This window comes from Aythya marila (assembly GCF_965140915.1).
Source record: "Aythya marila genome assembly, chromosome: 1".
NCBI lineage: Eukaryota > Metazoa > Chordata > Aves > Anseriformes > Anatidae > Aythya > Aythya marila.
Window position 1 is genome coordinate 187,869,089 of NC_139042.1, and position 18,586 is coordinate 187,887,674.

Genomic DNA, 18,586 nt, shown 5'->3' on the forward strand with positions numbered 1-18,586 from the left:
GAGGCAAGCGGAGAGGAGGGACGTGGTCCAACCGGCGCCCGCCACGCTGCGGGCCAATCGGAGTCCCCCGCGTGCGCTGGGAGCCGGGGGTGGCGGGGTGGTGCCCAGCGGCTGAGCGCCGCGTCGCCATGGTGGGTGAGGGCAGCCGCGCTCCCCGCGCCGGCTTCAGAGCTGGCCGCCATTTCTCCGCGGCGGCTGCTTCAGAATAGAGGGGATGCGTGTGTGGCTGGGAGGTGGGGTGGAACGTGCTGTGCCCTCACCTAACATGGCCGCCGGGGGGGCGGGTCACGTGGGCGCGGCGTCCCTCATCCCCGTTCCGGCGGCGCCCGCTGTGAGGCGGCGGCAGTGAGCGAGGGCCGGGGCCAGGACACGGGGGGGCGACCGGGGGGAGGAGAGGCAGCGGCCGGCCCCGCCCCGCCCTGGGCTCAGAGCGGGCTCCTGCAAGCGAGTCCCTGAGGTGGGCCAGGGTGGGGGGCGGCCCCCGAGGCGTTCCCCGGCTGTGCGGGGCGCGGGGGGGGGAGGTGAAGCCGCGGAGAGAGGCCTGGGGGCGCGGGGGCTGCGGTCTCAGCTTCGCGATTAACGCGCGGGGTGCACAGACCGGCTGCAGGTGTCCGCTGTGCGACTGCTAAGCAAGGCAGAGGGCCTCCAGGACAGAACGAAGGTGTTAATTGCTAATGAGGGCTGTCATATGTGACACGCAGCGCCCTTAATTAAGGGTTTCTTCTGTTCACAGCTCAGTAGCCGCGACGTCGCTGCACCTCGGTCACTGACAGCTGAAGGAAAGAGGAGAGAGCGGGGCGGCTGCAGGTGGCCCGGCTCCGCACGCTGCTCCCCCCCGGCTGACACAGAGGTAGGCTGGTGCCCGCCGCCGCCGCTAGAGGGGGGTCGCAGGCTGTGTGGATGGCCTCGGTGGTCACCTAGCGGCCGGGCGGGTGTGGGGGAGGGTGGTGGGTTGGTTTTTGCTGGTTGGTTTTGGAATTTGTAGCATTCTGTGTCACTTCCTCAGTCCCAAGAGTTAACATCTTCTACATGACTGCGTAGTGCCTTCGTAGCTAGTACTGTCACAGTCTTTGTTTCTTGGCTGAAATTTTTCATCTCCGTTGCTTTTTCTTCCTTTTACTAAGTCCCCAGACTCATGAAGATACGTATATAAAATAGCAACTGTCATCTTCCTTTTTATAAAAGAAGAAAAAGCGATCCCAGCAACTACAAGGCTCAAATCTGACCTCTTTTGGAGGTCAGCTTTAAAGCAAAGTTGAAACAGCTATGAAAGCATGGCAATAACATAAAAATTATTGATAATACTGTGTACATTCTACACAAGCCAAAAGGGGAGGACCTCGTGTTGGGATGCTCTTGGTGGTTCTGCCTGGATGCTCCCAGACAGAGCATGTGAGGGGGTGAAATGCAGTCTCTGCAAATAAGTTCAGCATTCGGGTTGGCTGCCAAGCTCTTAACATAATTATCCCAAAGCGTGTCCAAAACACATAAGTGAGCCAAATATAATAGATTGTTCATGAGAAGTCCATTCTTGGAACTAATGACACTTCTGCAGAAAAAGTATTGAAAAAGTCTGCTTGGGGAAAAAATGTTCTAGGCTTTTTTGTGAGGAAAAAAAAATATTGACAACCAACTTAATTCCAGGAAGGGGTGAATTCCCCACATTGAAAATCTCAGCCTTTCAAGATTCAATCTTGAGGCAGACCTTTGCGAGGTGTGGGGGGGGAAGGTATAAGTACTGCTGTGTTGTGTAGCTCTGATTAAGATTCTTCAAAAGTTGTCAGAATGTTAATGACGTGAAAATATTTGTATTTGCTTACTATATTCCTCTATCCATCATTATTTAAAATTCTTTATTAAGTGAAATTATGTTTTTGTGCTTTTTGACATTTTAAAAATAAAAGCTGTAAACTGCATGCATTTTGTGTTTATGTAGCAAATTTATTCTAAACATCAAATTCGGCGTCTACTTGTCTGATAAATTCCACTTGAATCTTAAGCTTTGCCAACATCAGTTTTTGACAGAGCTGGTTATCTTGAGACTTGACATGATCATTAAATTTGTTAGACTTTATCTCAGAAACCTAGGTGTTGTCTTCATGCTCTGTTTTTTAATCTTCTAGTGTGTTTCCCTTCAGGGAATTTAGTATGTATAATGCATACAGTTATCTTGAAAATCTAAGAGTATACTGGCAAGCTTGCTTACTTCAGGCGTATGCTAGGACCGGAGTCAACAAGATTCGGGGGGAGTGTTGTGATAAGCTGTGTTTGGGATATGCAGCTTCACTGCAATTTAGAAGTAAGGGGTTATGTGCTGATCAGTTAAAGATAGCAGTAGCAGTCTATACTAGTAACTTTTTTCTTAGGCAGATGACGTAATTAAGAATGAAAACATAAAGCTGTTTGACACCTAGGACCCCAAAAATCCTTGTAAAATAACCCAAAATATCTGAAATGTTAAGCTGAGAATTGTCATTGAGGAAAACCCAACCTGCTGCTGTGCTACATCTGCTTCACATGAAAGTCAAGTTGTTCAAATGCCTGTTTTGCTGTATAGCCTGAGCTAGACTGATCCTTCAGTGTCCGTTTTTCTCTTGGGTGGATTTGGCCAGAAATGTGAGATGTCTCTGTACCTAATGGAAGAATTCAACAAGAGAGCTTTCCAGAGGCAAGAATGCGCACGAGATGCACTGCACAGAGGCTTAATTCCTACCAAGCACTTCTCTAAGTGCTGCTGGTGGTAGTCCAATATTTCTTTTACTGCTGCTGTGGAAAAATGATTCTGCCTTAGCATAACTTAATTTTATCCATCCCTGTATTTTTTTTCCTGTTGTTTATGTTTTAAAATACTAGGCACAGGATAAAAAGACGTTCTACTTCCTGGGATGTTGTGTTTACTTAGGCTCCTAATATCGCAAATCAATCCAAAAAATATAAGACTTACCACAGAACTCTGTCTTTGTGCCTGGGATTAGAGCTTCATAGCAGTAGGAATTACAAGAAGTAGAAAATTATTACATGATAAATGTAGGAATGCGTGTGTGTATGTATAGTTTAATATGTAGATACATACAATTTACAGGGATTACATAAATCTCAGGATTAACTGGTGTTAGCTGTGGAAAAAAAGGAATGTTTAGGTTGCTTTATCTGTTTATTTTTACTAATGAGCAGGACGTATCAATTGGATGTATCAAAGGTAACTCTAGGAGGCAGTTGCTAAGTAATCTTAATAAATTTGCCAGCTATCTTACATCTGTTTGGTCTACCAAAACACAGAAGAAAACATCTCTAACCAAAATTCCAATTGTACCTTAAAGATGTTAGGTTAAAAGTTTATTCTTCTTCTGTTTGCAGAGAAACAAGTAACAAACAAAATCTCATCTCTTAGTAAACTGTAAACTCAGAAAAGTGGGAAGCTTAAATTAATAGGAAGTAGACTGCTATGTTTTTGCTCAAAATGGACATGCAACAGAACTTTTTCTTCTTTTTACTGTTCTGTAAACTGAAACTAGTAAAGATGAGCTGCATAATCATTAAAATACCTGTGCTTCATGTGCCCTCGATGTTGCCTAAAATACATCACAGTTAATACCATAAGTATGGGTCACCATAGAGTCATGAAACAAAGCACAGGGGACAGATGGCCTTTATTTCCAAGTAGGAGTGTAAAGGTCTGGGTTCGGATGATGCTGACCCAGTCATGGTGTGGGTGCCAAGGGGGATTCATCCTTTTCTTGCCGATTCTAGACCTAGCCACTGGCAAGCTAGCAAACTCAAAAGTTCAAAGTACTCTGTTCTGAACAATTAATCATTCTCAAGCCTCTTCTCCCACGAACTTCAGAGTCCCAGACAAGAGAGATAGTATGTTCTAAAGATCGTGTGTAATTCCAGTGTGAGATTAAAGTGAGAGTAAATTACACAGCAGTCTCTCCCACAAAACACAGACATAATTGAGATGGTGCTCTTGGCAGTGGTGGCAGTATGGGGCACAAAGGGAAATGTCTCCTTAAATAGGGTCTGTGTTGTCTGATGTCTTGTAGATTGAAAATTAAGTCTTTGCACTTGCAGAAGACGGCACAAATCCTGAAACGCAGCCTGAATATGTCTTTACTATCTATGTTATTCATTGAATGCATACAGAAATTGTGATACGTGATTCAAATGATTCTTTGTTTAGACTTGTATAGTACTGTAGTACTTTTTCTTCCTGTATGAACCAAGCTTATCAATCTCATTTGTTAGTTTGCTTGCTTCATGATGTTTTATTAATGTATGGTCTTTTAATCTTTAACAATAATAGAATATATGCAAGTTTCAGTCCCAGGATGGCTCAGAAGAGGAGTTCTAGTGGAAGGTCATTCCCACTGCTGCTGATGATGATTGTTGTGGCCTTCGTTCATTTAACTGTCTGTCCATTCACAAAAGTGGAGGAAAGCTTTAACCTACAGGCCATCCACGATGTTGTGTACCACCAGCTGGACTTGGATAAGGTGAGTTGAAAAAAAAGTGTTCTTCTGTGGATGCTGTTAAAGCCTGCAACATCCTTCTGTATGAGTAGGATAAATGCAACATGAATATGATTTATCCTGATTTTCCTTTCTTTCTGGTTTGGCTATCTTACTTATGTTTTCCCTTTTGCAGTATGACCATCATGAATTTCCTGGAGTTGTCCCAAGAACGTTCCTTGGACCAATTTTTATCGCTGCTCTTTCCAGCCCTGCAATATACGTACTCTCTCTGTTTAAAATGTCCAAGTTTTACTCCCAGCTGATAGGTATGAGAACTTCAGTCCAGTAGTAAACGTACATATATTCAAACTTGTTTTAATGTTTAACGTTGTTGTAACGGTCAGTGTTTGGATCAGTGATTAAAACTCTTTTTTGTAATGAGGGATTTTGCAAACTATAGTTACTTAGAGCCAAATTTCACCTCTGTTTTTTGGACTAATTAGCAGCACAGAGAAAGTTTTTTGCTAACAGATGTCTAACAGTGTAGAAGAAGCAAATGTCTTCAGAGAATACATTCTCATGTATACTTGCATGAAGACTTCAGAAAATATTGTTTGACTTGGGCATAGAAGCATTGACCTCTGTGGAAAAGTATCAGGCAAGTTAAAAGTGGGTTAAACTAAATAAATTAATGCGGGTAGGTGTTTTTCTTCTTCTTCTTTAGAGTGGCTTATATTGTGAGATATAAGAGTATTATTCTTAATAACTTCCTATTAAGTACATGTTTGTCCATGAGAGATCAATCTGATATCACTCATATTTTACCACTTTTATTCTTCTAATAGTCCGAGGAAGCTTGGGGCTCAGTGTGATTTACACGTTATGGAAGTTGCAAAAAGAAGTTAGAAAGCAGTTTGGAGCAACTACATCAACCGTCTTTTGTCTCATAACTGTTACTCAGTTTCATTTGATGTTTTACTGTACACGAACCCTTCCTAATGTGTTTGCACTTCCTTTTGGTAAGTATTTGCATAGAAATAATTTTAAAATATAAAAAAAAAAAAAACCTGGTGTGGATAGTTAAAATATAGAAAAAAGTATGGTTAGACCAAATTTATATATATATATACTTGGTTATATGGTGTGATAATGAGGTGAGAAAACTTAAGCAAGTGTGGCTTTTTTCTTTTTTACTGTGCATGCTTACAATGACTGTTGAATCTAGTTGTATTGAATCTGAATATACATGGAGTTTGTCAGACAGTCTTGAGTACACATCTCTGCATAAAACAGAGGCATTGAAAAGGCAGTAGGTACACCTGCAGTTAAAAAAAAAAAAAAAAAAGAGAGAAAGAAAATCTGTGAACTTAATCTACACAGGAAACAGCTTTCTCGTGAGACTCTGTAACAGACTCCCACAGCAAACTCTCCACCTTCCTCTTCTGGAGTTAAATGTAGCAGTTTGTACACTTAAAGAGACAGGAAAAAAAAAAAATCAAGATCAAAACCCTACCCTTACACATACAAGTTTTTTCCCAGAGATGACAAGAGGAAAAATTAACTGCGTATGACAGATATTAGCTTAGTCACTTAATGCTTCAGTGGAAGCTGTTCAGCTAATAAAATCATGAGGTTGGTATAAGAACCTGTGTAGAGCTGAACTGAAAACAGTACAAAGAATGATTGAATTGTCAAATAAACATTGTATAGTAGCAAACTTTCCAGATCCTTTTTGTAGATATTAGAAAATACAAGTTCATTTATGTGTCTGTACTGTTAACTGTTTCACAAGTAATCAACTGGTATTGTTCTCTTGTATTTTGCTTAGGGTTCATGACTGCTTTACAGTATAGTCAGTGTTATCGTGTGATTTGAACTGTAAAAACGTAGAGGTAACTTCATCTGTGGAGATAGAGTGCATCTCTGGCTAACCATGCAAATGGATTTAGAGTTCCTTCTTCCTCAGTGATCATTGGTAGTCTCATTTTCATATTTGAAGTGGGTTCCAGTTCTCATTAATAGAGGATATGCTTATCCAAGAGAAGAATCATAGAATAGCCGAGTTGGAAGGGACCCACAAGGATCATTGAGTCCAACTCCTGGGTCCCCTAAAGGACCACCCAAAAAAAAACAGACCATGTGTCTGAGAGCATTGTCCAAATGATTCTTGAACTTCAGCAGGCTCGGTGCCATGACCACTTCCCTGGGGAGAGAAACCTAACTCTTCAGCAGATATTGAGCAATAATAATTATGAGCCTTAGTTTGAAAGGCTTTTAGTACTCCCTTAAGTTTGAAGGAGATGGGGATCAAAAGCTATTAAATGTACTGTTTAGAAAGAGTTGCCAGATGTTCCTTCACTGGTTATGCTTTTCCTGATTACTTAATCACCAGCTATAGTATGTTGCTTGTTTTTTCTAAAACATATTTCTTTTATTAGTTTCTCTGATGAGGGAGAATGTCTGGACCAGAAATAATAGGAAGACCAAGGTGGCAAGGGGTGGGAAGTTTGAGTAACAAGGTGCCTGTATTAATAAAAGCGTTACCTTGTAGGAAACAAATAATTCAGACAGGTTTGTTTTATTTTTACAGTGCTGCTGGCATTGACATATTGGATACAGCAGAAGCAGAGGCAGTTTGTTTGGTTCTCAGCTTTGGCAATTATAATCTTCAGATCAGAGCTCGCCATATTCTTAGGCCTCATGCTTCTGGTAACATTATTAACTAAAAGAGTCTCCATTTTGAAGGTGCTTTCCCATGCTGTTCCTGCTGGAATTTTTTGTTTGGGTAAGTATTTGCTTAAGGGAAAAAAAAAAAAGCCACATACTAAATTTAGCGGAATTCTGGAGATTTGCCTGTCTTCTCTGGTGACCTGGCCCTTGTGGCTTTGTTTTTTTTTGTGTGTGATCCCATTTGCTAGTAACACAACAAACATAATTATTTCTTAGAATGTTTGTGAGTGAGGAACTAATTGTGCACAGAGCTGTAGAAAGATTCTGTGACCTCTGCCTTTAGATGCTTACAGTATCTAAAGTCCTGGCTTGGATGTGCATGTTTAGTTCAGTATAATTAGTACCTGTCTTTAGTCACAGGTGCATCATCAGCTGTAGTATCTATTGCTGTGATGACAAACTGAAACCTGGATAAAGTAGAAGTGTGACAGACATAGATGCTGAGCAAAAGGGTTGTGGGGAGAGTCACAGTTCAGCTTTGTGGGTGCTTGAGGTTTCAGAAAATTCTCTTTTGTTTTGCTGTTTCTTTATTACATTAATTTGAACAGCTTGTGTGATTATCTGCAATAATTTGAGAAATTTTCCCAGAAAGGTTGTGCGCATAAGTAAGCTTTTCTGCCAGCCTACTTAATAAAAATGCTGTCATCAGATGGCTGATGATGAACTCTGGTAGTGTGCTGTGCTTTGCACAGTGTGGACAGTAGAAACAATGAATGATCATTGCATGTGCGTTTGGAGGTACCTCATAGTGTAAGAAGCCCAATGGGAATTTTGACTAGTACTCCCAATCTCACCTTGGCAAAGCTTGCAAATACCAGAGCAATTCTCACAGAGCTGAGTGGAGGAGATGGGACTGATGGATTTGCTGCTCTTTGTCTGCCTTTAATCCCTTATCATTCTTCCCTCCCACCTAATAAATAGTAACAGAATTCTTAACTTATCAGCTTTACAATAAAAATCCACTTAGTATCATTTAAGTTAAAACGTATTTCTTACCATTCATTATACTTAATGCTCTAACATTCTTTTTAAAACGAACTTTAATTAAACCATTGTATTTCACACCTGGGGTTGGAGTGGGGGAAAATCTCAAATCAGATTCCTATCTGACATGCTTCTATTAAGACTTGCATTAAGAAGTGCCTCCCTCTCCTGCATTTCCATTACAAGACTGACAGATTCAACCTACTCTGTGGCTTTGGGTGAGGCTTACAGTACATGTTCCAGTTTGTGTTATTCTTGTCAGTCAGTGTGCACTGTGGATGTGCTTGTTTGGTTTTCTGTTTTTTAATTCACCCAGATTTGTATTTAATTCTTTCAGGGCTAACAGTGGCTGTGGATTCTCTGTTCTGGAGACAACTTGTGTGGCCTGAAGGGAAAGTGCTCTGGTATAATACAGTTTTAAACAAAAGTTCCAACTGGGGAGTATCCTTTGAAACATTGAGGGGAAAGATCTTTAACACTGTCAGTTAAAGCAAAAACCTATTCCTGAGACTCAGTTTTGGTGTTGACAAAATACTTAATGAAAAGTTGAATTTATTTGAAGTGTATGAGGCAATGTCCATTTCTTAGACCTTTCCTTAAATTTAAACTTTATTCTGTTTACTTTTTCTTTTTGCTTCTTCGTGTTCTACCAGTATAAATCCAGGTTTCTTCCCCATAATTTTTCTATATTTCCTTATTATTAGCATTGTTTGATATACCTCCACTGGACAATAGGCAAGTAACTAGGCAACTGCTTTTATTTCTTAAAGAGTAAGGGGGTAAACCATATCCCAAGTGATTTGTGTTATACAAAAAAGGGTATTTGTAAGATACAGAAAAAATCTACTGCATATTTGCAAAATTTATGTATGCTACTGTAAAGAATAGGTACTTTACTTGCTAGTGAGAGCATCCTTAACTCTCCTTTTCACCTTGAAGACTTCCCCCTTCTTGTGGTATTTCTATTCAGCCCTGCCTCGTGCGTTGGGATGCAGCGTTATATTTGTACCTTTAGGTGCAGCAGAAAAGAGAACTCGGATATTACTTTTGCCAGCACTGGGCTTTATTTTCTTGTATTCATTTCTCCCACACAAAGAGTTGCGTTTTATCATGTATACTTTCCCGGTCTTCAACATAGTGGCTGCTAAAGTATGCTCACGAATGTAAGTTTAAAATTACTTTTTTTCTTTCTGAAAATGTAAAAAAGAAGTAAAGTTGTTACTACTACTTTTATGCATGTCTTTCTATCTTGGAGTCTGGGTTATCTTAAGATCTAGAGATGCTCTAGAAAAGAGGTCTGCATCATCGTACCCATGCTACTAGTGAGGGAAACTAAGAAAGAAAACCGATAGGATTTGGAAGGATAATTTGGCAAGTCTATGGCAGAGTCAAGAGCAGAGTTCTGGTTTTTCTATCATGCTATTGCAATTCAGTTTATTTTATTCACCAGAGAAAAAGACGCTCCAGGGTACTAGTATGCTGTTAACATAACTTTCCTCAGAAGGTAGTTTAATTAGTGGAGCTTATGAAATACGGAGTTTGTATTAAATAGTTAAACTTGGGTATATTGAGTATACAAATTTAAGTTGAACTCTGAACTTATTTGGAGGAGAATACATTCATAGCTAGAAGTTAAAAACACAGAAATACTTAGTTTTACTGATAAGCTTTCAATAGCTTTATTAATGAGAATATTGAAATGTGTTTGTCACTAGAAGCTAGTCTTGTAGCAATTAATAATAAATGCATTCCTTATACACAATTGTAATAAATTTTGTACTGATCTTTATTACCTAGCAGTGGGGTTTTCATAAAAGTTTTATAACAATAATCAATGACCATTATGAAACAAAAGTAAGTCTTATTTATTTTTTTTCCCCTCTCAACAGCCTGAATAACTATCGGAAGTCCTGGCTGTATAAACTTGGATCTTTTTTTGTTATAATGCATCTTGTAGTTAATGCTGCCTATTCAGGGACATCGTTATATGTTTCACATTTCAATTATCCCGGAGGAGTAGCAATCCAGAAGCTTCATGAGTTGGTACCTTCAACAGCAGGTATGTAAAGCCGTTCTGAGGTATGTTCACCTAATTTCAAATGTAACTTTAGTGATAGTATATCTTTATATGTATTGGACATTGCTTCTTTGTACTGTTTTTGTGTATATTTTCTGTTCCTACTCTGTTTATTTAATAATCTGAGTGTTCTTACAATAATTTTAAAATGTTTTTTTTTGTTTATGTAGAGGTCTCCGTTCATATTGATGTGGCTGCAGCACAAACAGGAGTCTCTCGGTTTCTAGAAATCAATTCAGATTGGAGGTATGTTATGAACATGGTATTTTGAACTGAAGATTAGCATCTGCTTTTTTCCTTTTTTCTTTTATTTTTTTTAATATACACAGGGCAAGCATCACAAATTAGTTTTTTGGTACAGCATATTTATTCAGCCAGGTCAAGAACAATGTGAATCTTTAGAGATTTTTAAAGAATTTGGAAATATGCAGTGCTGCCACTTGAGGAATTGATCACTGCAATGTTTTTGAATTGTATTGGTTATTTTTTGCCTGAATATCATAGAATCTTTAAAGATATCAGAATAGTGTTTTAAAAAAAAAAAAAGTACCTTACTAAACCCCCGAATATCTTTAATACAGCTATGTTTGGTATTTCACTAGATTTTATAAAAAACAAAAGTAGAAGAACATTTTTCTTTGTAGAACAGTATATATAATTGTGGGAAGATCTCATTTTATTTGTTTTTAAGTGATGTGTTGCAATGTGAGGCTTATATATGTGTTAATATTAAAAGTCTATTTTAATGTGGAACATCCTTCAAATAGATGGTACTGAAGTTGCTGTCATGTGAACTATTGGTCACGTTCATTAGCTCTGAGGGAGAGCAGTTGAGTGCTTTGTTACCATGAGCAGCAGTGATGTACAAGCCATACTAAGAATCAGAATCATTATTAAATGAATAGTAGGGGATTTTTGTGGAATGGCATTGTTTGCTTTTCAGGATGTATACCAAAAAGGACAACTTCCTGGTCTTAGGCCTACCTCATCAGCTGAAATCAGAGTTTCTAATTTAAAATGTAAACGAGAAGCCTCACTTTATACTTGCACAAAACAAAAGCAGTACAAACAGATTTTGGTTTATTGTTAAGATGTATTCAGAACGTGGAGTTTTCTTCCCAGCCAAGGTGTTCAGAATAAAATGAAGAAATACAGTTAATTTATTGGCATGTTTTGAGATAAAAAGTATCTTGAAGGAAAACTGTGCTTCTGGGACAACTAGGAATCATCTAGCTTGCTATGCCTTACTTTATTGTTGTGCTTTCTTGTGCTTTCCTCTACGAGGAGCGGCTGAGGGAGCTGGGCTTGTTCAGCCTCAGAAGAGGAGGCTCAGGGGTGACCTTATCGCTCTTTATAGGTACCTCAAGGGAGGCTGTAGCGAGGTGGGGGTTGGTCTGTTCTCCCACGTGCCTGGTGACAGGATGAGGGGGAATGGGCTTAAGTTGAGCCAGGGGAGTTTTAGGTTAGATGTTAGGAAGAACTTCTTCACTGAACGGGTTGTGAGGCACTGGAACAGGCTGCCCAGGGAAGTGGTGGAGTCACCATCCCTGGAAGTCTTCAAAAGACGTTTAGATGTAGAGCTTAGGGATATGGTTTAGTGGGGACTGCTAGCGTTAGGTCAGAGGTTGGACTTGATGACCTTGAGGTCTCTTCCAACCTAGAAAATTCTGTGATTCTGTGATTCTGTGAATGTTGTGATGGTACTGACAGCTAAAAGCTGAATTTGTCATATTTACCAATCCAGTGTTTATTTCATTTTTTTTACATGTTCAATCTAGAGAAGGTTTTAATATGTGAACAGTCAGGAAGAGACATTAAATTATTAGAGTACAAGTGATGGAGCATGTATGATAGCTAAAATGTTACATTCTGGTTTTGAATATATTTAGACATGTACTACTCTTAAATGTGACTATAAATGCAACTTTGCTCCTAAATCAATGCTTAATTTCAATGGGCTTTTTCAGATGGTGAGGGTTTTTGTTTGTTTGGATGTCTTGTTTTTGTCTTTTTTCCTTCACTTTTTGCTTGCAAGGCTGTAGTGCAGTGGGATTGAAAAGCAAATGAATATCCCCGTCACTGATGGATGGTTCATAGCTTTGCAGCTATTGGGTACTTTGTATCAGTTTTATCTTTTCCCCATCATAAAAAGACCTCAAGGGAGGGCTGATTTATCATAAAGTTTCACAAAAAAGGGTCAGGCAAAACCTTCAACAGAGCATCATACACAGGACTACCATGTTGTCTGGCAGCACAATAGTGCAGGGGTTAGTGGCACCAGCTGTCCATTTTCTCGTTAACTAAGGATGTGACAGTCTTTCAGATAGGTGAAAACTAACCTACCGTCTTCATAGACAGATTTATGGATGGAGTGGCTATGAAGACTGATGATTCATCAGGATAACTACAGTCCACAAATAGAAGTGTCTTAAAAGTTAAAAGCTTTCAGTGGTGTGCTTAGATTAGATCTATATGCCTCAAGAAAAATTCAAGGGATCCATTATTTTTCTTCAAAGGGTGACTGAAAGAAGCTTGGTGCAGATTCTTACACAGAACAGGTGTTACAATCTTGTCTTCAATTAGTGCAGTCTCTTTGAACCAGGAATAAATATGCTATGTAAGCTTAAAGTATTTTAAAAATAATAAAATTCAGAAATGCTTGCAGCCAGATGAAAGGCCTTTTATTTGCTGATGAAAAAATGCAAAATTAGTACTTAGTTAAGCTGCTATGAAGTATTTTATTCTTTCTGCCAGCTTGAACACACGTACTATCCTAACTGGCATTACAACCTTTTTAGAAATAGCAGATTAAATGAGTATGCAAGATTTTTAGAAGAAAGCACCTACTCGGTGTGCAAGGTCTACTTCTGCATTTCATTAATAATCCACACAAATCCTCCAGTTCGCTACAGTGCTTGTTGCTTTAAATACCTTAAATGTTAGTGACTTTGCTATCTCAGGGAATGCTGTAAAATTATAGTGAGGTTATTGTTTCCAGTTTTTCATAGAGAATTCAGGCAAGTGGGAAGCCAGATAAAAAAAAAAAAAAAAAAAAAAAAAAAAAAGGTTACACATGGCAGAAGATGCAACCAGGATTTATCCCTAGGTGCATCTAAGAGTGGTTAGGGTTGGGATTGCACCACTTCATTACTGGTGTCCACTGCAGTAACAAAAGCCACAGACTTGAAGAAGCTACTTGTGAAATGGGTGGGAGGAGTCAGGCACCTAAGAACAGGAGCTACAAAAGCTGGTGGAGAGTAGTTTGCAGAAAAGGGCAACAGGAAGGGTGAACTACACCACTCTTCACTTGGCTTACAGAATATGAACGCTCTGTATAGTTAGTTAGATACCTGAGACTGTCATGTCATAAACTAAAGGTAAGTAACCTGCAACTTAACCTCTATCATCTGTACTGTTTCCCATTGTTAGCATAGAATATCTTTTTGGAATATAGACCAAAGATTTGAACCCAGGTCTCGCACTTTCAGAAATACAGGAAACAATGGTCTATGGAGTGTTGTGGGCTTGATTTAACTTACTCTTTCCCGTTTTGACGATGTTAGATTGAGGACTCTATTAGGACTGAAGTGTCCAGTATGAGCATCCTAGCCTTTGGGCTATAAATTCTACCCGCCTCTCCTATCTTCAGTGAATGAATAAATAACTGTTGCGAAATAGTGCAGTGTCTTCATGGGACAGTAAGCTCAAGATGTAGAAAATTAGGTTCATACATCTCTGTGAGAAAGAAACTTCAGCTCAGTTCTGAGCTTAGATCAGACAGTGACTGAAATTACACCTGAATTACTCACATCCCCGCCAAATGCTTAAGTCACTTGGTTTCTCATCACTTAAAGTCTTTCTACAGCTAGACTGAATATAAACCCTTTCAATAAATGTCTCAGTGGACATGTTAGTTTGCAAACTCAGTAGTTGGCTTTTATAAAATACATATATATGTGTGTGTGTATATATTTAATAACATCTATGTTAAGGTACTCAAACAGGTTTATAAAAGCTGACGCAAAGTGACCTGACTAACACTTAGTAGATCAGGAAATTGAACAAATAACAATGCTGGGTTAACACTATAATTGCCAGGCTGTTCTTCCTGCAGTGTATAGGGAAGCCTCTTCCCTGCTCTTTTCTGGGGCTCCTACTTTAATGTTTCTATACCAGAAGAGAGGTTTCTGCTGAAGTGTTTCATAACTCTTTTGGGAAAAAAAAAAAAAAAAGTCTCATTCAAACGTGAGTTCTTGTAGAACAAAACTTAGAAATAAGTCCGGAGTTTTCTGCAGTCTTAGGTTTTGCTGCTTTTTCCACAAAACTCAGAGTACTGGATGAGAAATTTTCTAGGAGTCCTGAAGTAGACCACAGTAACAGTAGAAAGACTTGCCTGGATCAACTGGTTCCCTAAGCTTTTCAAAAATAACATTTTCTTTCCCAGTACTAATTGATTTTAAAAAGGGATGTGACTGAGAATGTTGCAGTTGTATGAATGTAAACAAGCCTTCTGTATTCCTTACAGGTATGACAAAAGAGAAGATATTAAACCAGGAGACCAACTGATGTTTTCTTACACACACATACTGATGGAAACAAACCCTCTTCAAATATCACATTACAAGACAACCCACAGGCCACTGGCAAATATACCTGGCATCAGTAAAATTGGGCTGAACCTTACTGCACTACCTCCTTTTACTTTAAACTTAAAGCCAAAATTAGTACTGTTGGAAAAACTTCCTTTATCATCCTGACTGTGAATTTTAAGTCTTTTGATGTAACTTTGCTGATGACTGAATAATGTATGACAACAGAAAATTGTCATTCCAGCACTGCAATTCAGCTTCTCTGAAAAGGTACAGAAAATCTTTGTACTTATCGATATTTAGCTCCGTCCTCTTTCTTACATTAATAGTACAATGCATTCCTAGTCCATATATACTCAAATACCAAGTTAGATATTATTAGGTGTGTTTAAGAGAAGCTACCTCCAAGTTTAGTGCTATTAATTAAAACTTGTCTACTTGGTTTGGGTAGCTGTCTGTTTCATAATGCAGCACAGGTATGTCCTAATTGTCCTATATAAGATACATTATGGAACAGGATTGTGCTATGGCAATAATTTGATATGTAATCTACATGTGCACAGATGCATTACTTGATTTATCTGCTGGATTGTAACCCCCTTAGTTGTCAGATTGCCTGTGTGAAACTTGAATGATGTTATCAGCATAGGAAAGCCATATTCATTGTAGCTTCATCACAATACCTAATTGTGCCCTGTGGGCTACCAAACTAATTAAAGGGAAAGGTTCACCTAAAAAGCAGTTGGACCTCTTGGCAAGCACTGTCTTGTAACAGACTTGAGCATTGGTTATATTTATTCCAATAGTTCATGAATAAGCAGTACAACTTGGATTTCACAGGAAACTTTTTTTTTTTAAATAGTATTTTCCCTCTACTGCAGTATCTTAATTTGCAGTACAAAAGTTTACCTATGAAAATATGTAATCAAGTACACTTGAAGATGATAGGTGTTGTTTTGTTTCTTTATTAAATAGTCCTTTTGGAATTAAAATGCTGTAACATAGCATGTTCTGTAATCTCTTCTTTATTAGATGTCTTTGTTAGGGATGTCTGCCTAGACTGCAGAATGGAAGAAGTTAAGGGGTAAACTAAGGAAGAAAACTTAACATTTCAGTTAGAACCACTTGTAACATGACAGGGACTGCACTAGTGTAAAAAATCACTATTTGTGAAGTAAGAATGGGCAGAAAGCTATTTGTTGCTGACTGAGAACTCAAGAGTAAAAAATTCTTATTGAGTAACTTTTTTTTTTTCCACTCTGAGCATATTTCATTCAGGAACTACATTTACCTGCGTTATGTTTCAGTTTTTAGGATCATGTTTTCTTTTTATCCTCTAGATTATGTATCAAGGAACTGATCTGGTGGGGTGGAGCCTGCTCCACTGTGGGTGGCTGTTGTGCAGGCTTCCTCACACCAAGATCTGGCAAAGGCGACCTGCAGAACTTGTCAGTCCAGTCCCTGGCTCCTCTTGAAATTGCAATCATTGAAGTATTATCTATTTGACTTGTCTTTGGAAGAAAACTCAGCTTCCTTCAGAGCCAATTTGGACATCAACTAATTCACATGATACAGAAGGAAGTAAATGTGCAAATAGCTGAGAACTTGGAACACTATGAAGGAAAACTTTTGAGTAAGGATGTAAGTCCTTGTATGTTAAGCCTAATCATTTACTTTATATAACTCCCCCACAGTGTAAGCTGTAACTTGAGAACCTGAAGCGAAATTTATCGTGCCCAAGGTGTAGACAAATATCTGGCGGTGGTAACAGTGTGTACTACTGCTTGCAGCCTTGGTGCTGCTGAAGGTAGAAGCTATGAGCTCAATTTGGCCTGTTTAATGTGTGTGTATATATGTAACTTTTATATGCTGGGGAGAGAGAAAAGAAAATAAAAGTGCATATGTAAATGGCAGAAAAGATTCTGAAGTGCAGTTTTGGGCAGTCTCTAAAGTTTATTTAGGTCCTGTTACATCTTGAGCTATATATGTGGTTCTTGGAAAGCGCTTAGTTCTTCGATCTGAAACCTGGCTGGGATTGTAGATCATGACCCATGCAACACTGTAGCACCAGGGGCTGTGTAGCTGACATGACAGTCAGTAAGTATAGCCCCCTACAACACAGGCTGGGAGTGTTACTGTAACCCACACTGAATAAGAAAGGGGCACCTGCCAAACTGCAGCAAAGATCACTGCAGTTTTTCCCCAAAGGCCACTTTCAATAAAAAAGTCATTTGAAGAGAAAATAAAACCAATCTCACCTTTCTTTTAAATAATACTCTCATCTTGTATGTCTTGTGTTGCCTTTCTTTAAAGCAAGTACCTTCCACAAGTGAGTTTTTCTCTTTTAATATACATTAATGTCAGGATATTTTCATGGAAGAAAGCATGGGTTTAAGCCCCCTCAGCTGTAAGAGGACATTAAGGAAATCTCCCACTCCCTTTACAAACTTGCGTAAGCACCCAGTTTGCTTTTAGGAGCTAGGGTTGGAAGAAGCCTTGAGTTACTACAGGTGTGGTACAGGAAAGAGACATGGTCTGAAAACTTACTAGGAACTTACAAAGGGACTTCAACATAATAAATTTGTCATTAACATTCATAAAACTCCTTTTGTCTTGACTGATTACAAATAGCCTTGGCTTAGGCTACAGCTTTTCATAATGGAATGAAGCAAGCATATTCAAGTAATTGAAGGTTGAAATAAACAAAGCAAAAAAAAAATGGTATGGTCCACCTGTAAATTATGTTGTGTCTATGACAGTCAAACACAGAATGGAGTTGTAAATAAAATGCATTGAACGTGTATAATGCTGCTATAGAACAAAATTTTAGCATGTCTTATGAAATTCCCTGAAGGTCATAGAAGGTTGTGTAACATCACATTTGAAGCTTGACTTAATTTCTTACAAGCAACATTTGTTCCTGTAAATAGTAGGGCTAACAAAAGATTTGGGCACAAATGTCAAAATGTTGTGGCACCAGGAGTAGCCCAGAGATGGTGGATAACCACTGTCCTGTAGCATAAGGCTTAGGAGAGCTTGTGTAAAACTAAATAAAGCAGTTGCATATTGCATGCAAAAAGTTGCAGGACTTACTGGTAGAAGATATTTGGATGACGAAAGTAAAAGCAAGTTCAAAATAGGATTAAACAGCTCACTCTTCCATTACAAACTAAAAAGGATCAAGGAATAATTTCCAATTCACAGATTCTGTTAAAGCATTCAGAGCTATATTTTTATCCATACTGCATTTACCTTATACCTGTATGTGCTGTGGGTCTCAAGAGAATGTGGGGGTGAGGAGAGCTGGAGAATGGTTGTCCTGGATCAGACATAAAATATATTTCTCTGTTAATGAGAGAAATATTTCTCTGAGAACAGTTGGAACCTTACTCAAGTTCTTTCCTTTACCATCCGTGTCATTCAAGCCCTTAGAATACATCAGTGCAACATAGGCACATAACATGTTTGGAAGCAGTTTGATTGTGTTCCTTTTTCTACTCCATCCATGGTCCTGTCACACATCCCCTTGGTGAAACAGATTACACGTTGGAGAATTCTCCATTACAAGATGGAGAATGTGCCATAGTTAACTGCTCTAGGACTATACCACTATTCCTAAGCACTTCTACTTCTTTCTGTAATGCTAAGGAGCCTGAAAGCTGATTGATTGATAATAAAATTCATGGACTCCTTTACTGTATCTCAATTTCAATGTGAGTGAGCATGTGTTTCCCTTGCATCTAAGCACTTTTCCA

General features: G+C 38.9%; 1 protein-coding gene across 4 annotated transcripts; it reads left to right on the forward strand.

Annotated features, from left to right (window-relative positions):
* Nucleotides 1-18: 18 nt before the first annotated feature.
* On the forward strand, nt 19-17,079 carry ALG12 (ALG12 alpha-1,6-mannosyltransferase). Of its 4 annotated transcripts, XR_014317418.1 has the most exons (12): nt 340-457; nt 734-850; nt 4,304-4,493; nt 4,645-4,777; nt 5,297-5,470; nt 7,042-7,236; nt 8,503-8,606; nt 9,105-9,328; nt 10,055-10,224; nt 10,413-10,488; nt 14,768-15,101; nt 16,172-17,079. XR_014317418.1 is itself a non-coding variant. In XM_082759395.1 (11 exons), the coding sequence occupies exons 3-11, from the start codon at nt 4,329-4,331 to the stop codon at nt 14,997-14,999; spliced, it is 1,473 nt and encodes a 490-aa protein (XP_082615521.1). In that variant the 5' UTR covers nt 19-131; nt 734-850; nt 4,304-4,328; the 3' UTR covers nt 15,000-17,079. The 4 variants fall into 4 exon arrangements, 3 of the variants coding, with proteins under 3 accessions (XP_082615521.1, XP_082615522.1, XP_082615520.1); XM_082759395.1 differs by lacking the exon at nt 340-457 and adding an exon at nt 19-131 and having other exon boundaries at nt 14,768-17,079; XM_082759396.1 differs by lacking the exon at nt 340-457 and adding an exon at nt 152-233 and having other exon boundaries at nt 14,768-17,079.
* The last annotated feature ends 1,507 nt before the right edge of the window (nt 17,080-18,586 follow it).

What these genes read in the sequence shown, in the direction of transcription:
- ALG12 (XM_082759395.1), top strand. Translation starts at nt 4,329, where the DNA reads ATGGCTCAGAAGAGGAGTTCTAGTGGAAGGTCATTCCCACTGCTGCTG. An exon ending in ACCAGCTGGACTTGGATAAG is followed by an intron (nt 4,494 to 4,644) that starts GTGAGTTGAAAA and finishes TCCCTTTTGCAG; the next exon opens with TATGACCATCATGAATTTCC. An exon ending in ACAAAAGTTCCAACTGGGGA is followed by an intron (nt 8,607 to 9,104) that starts GTATCCTTTGAA and finishes TTCACCTTGAAG; the next exon opens with ACTTCCCCCTTCTTGTGGTA.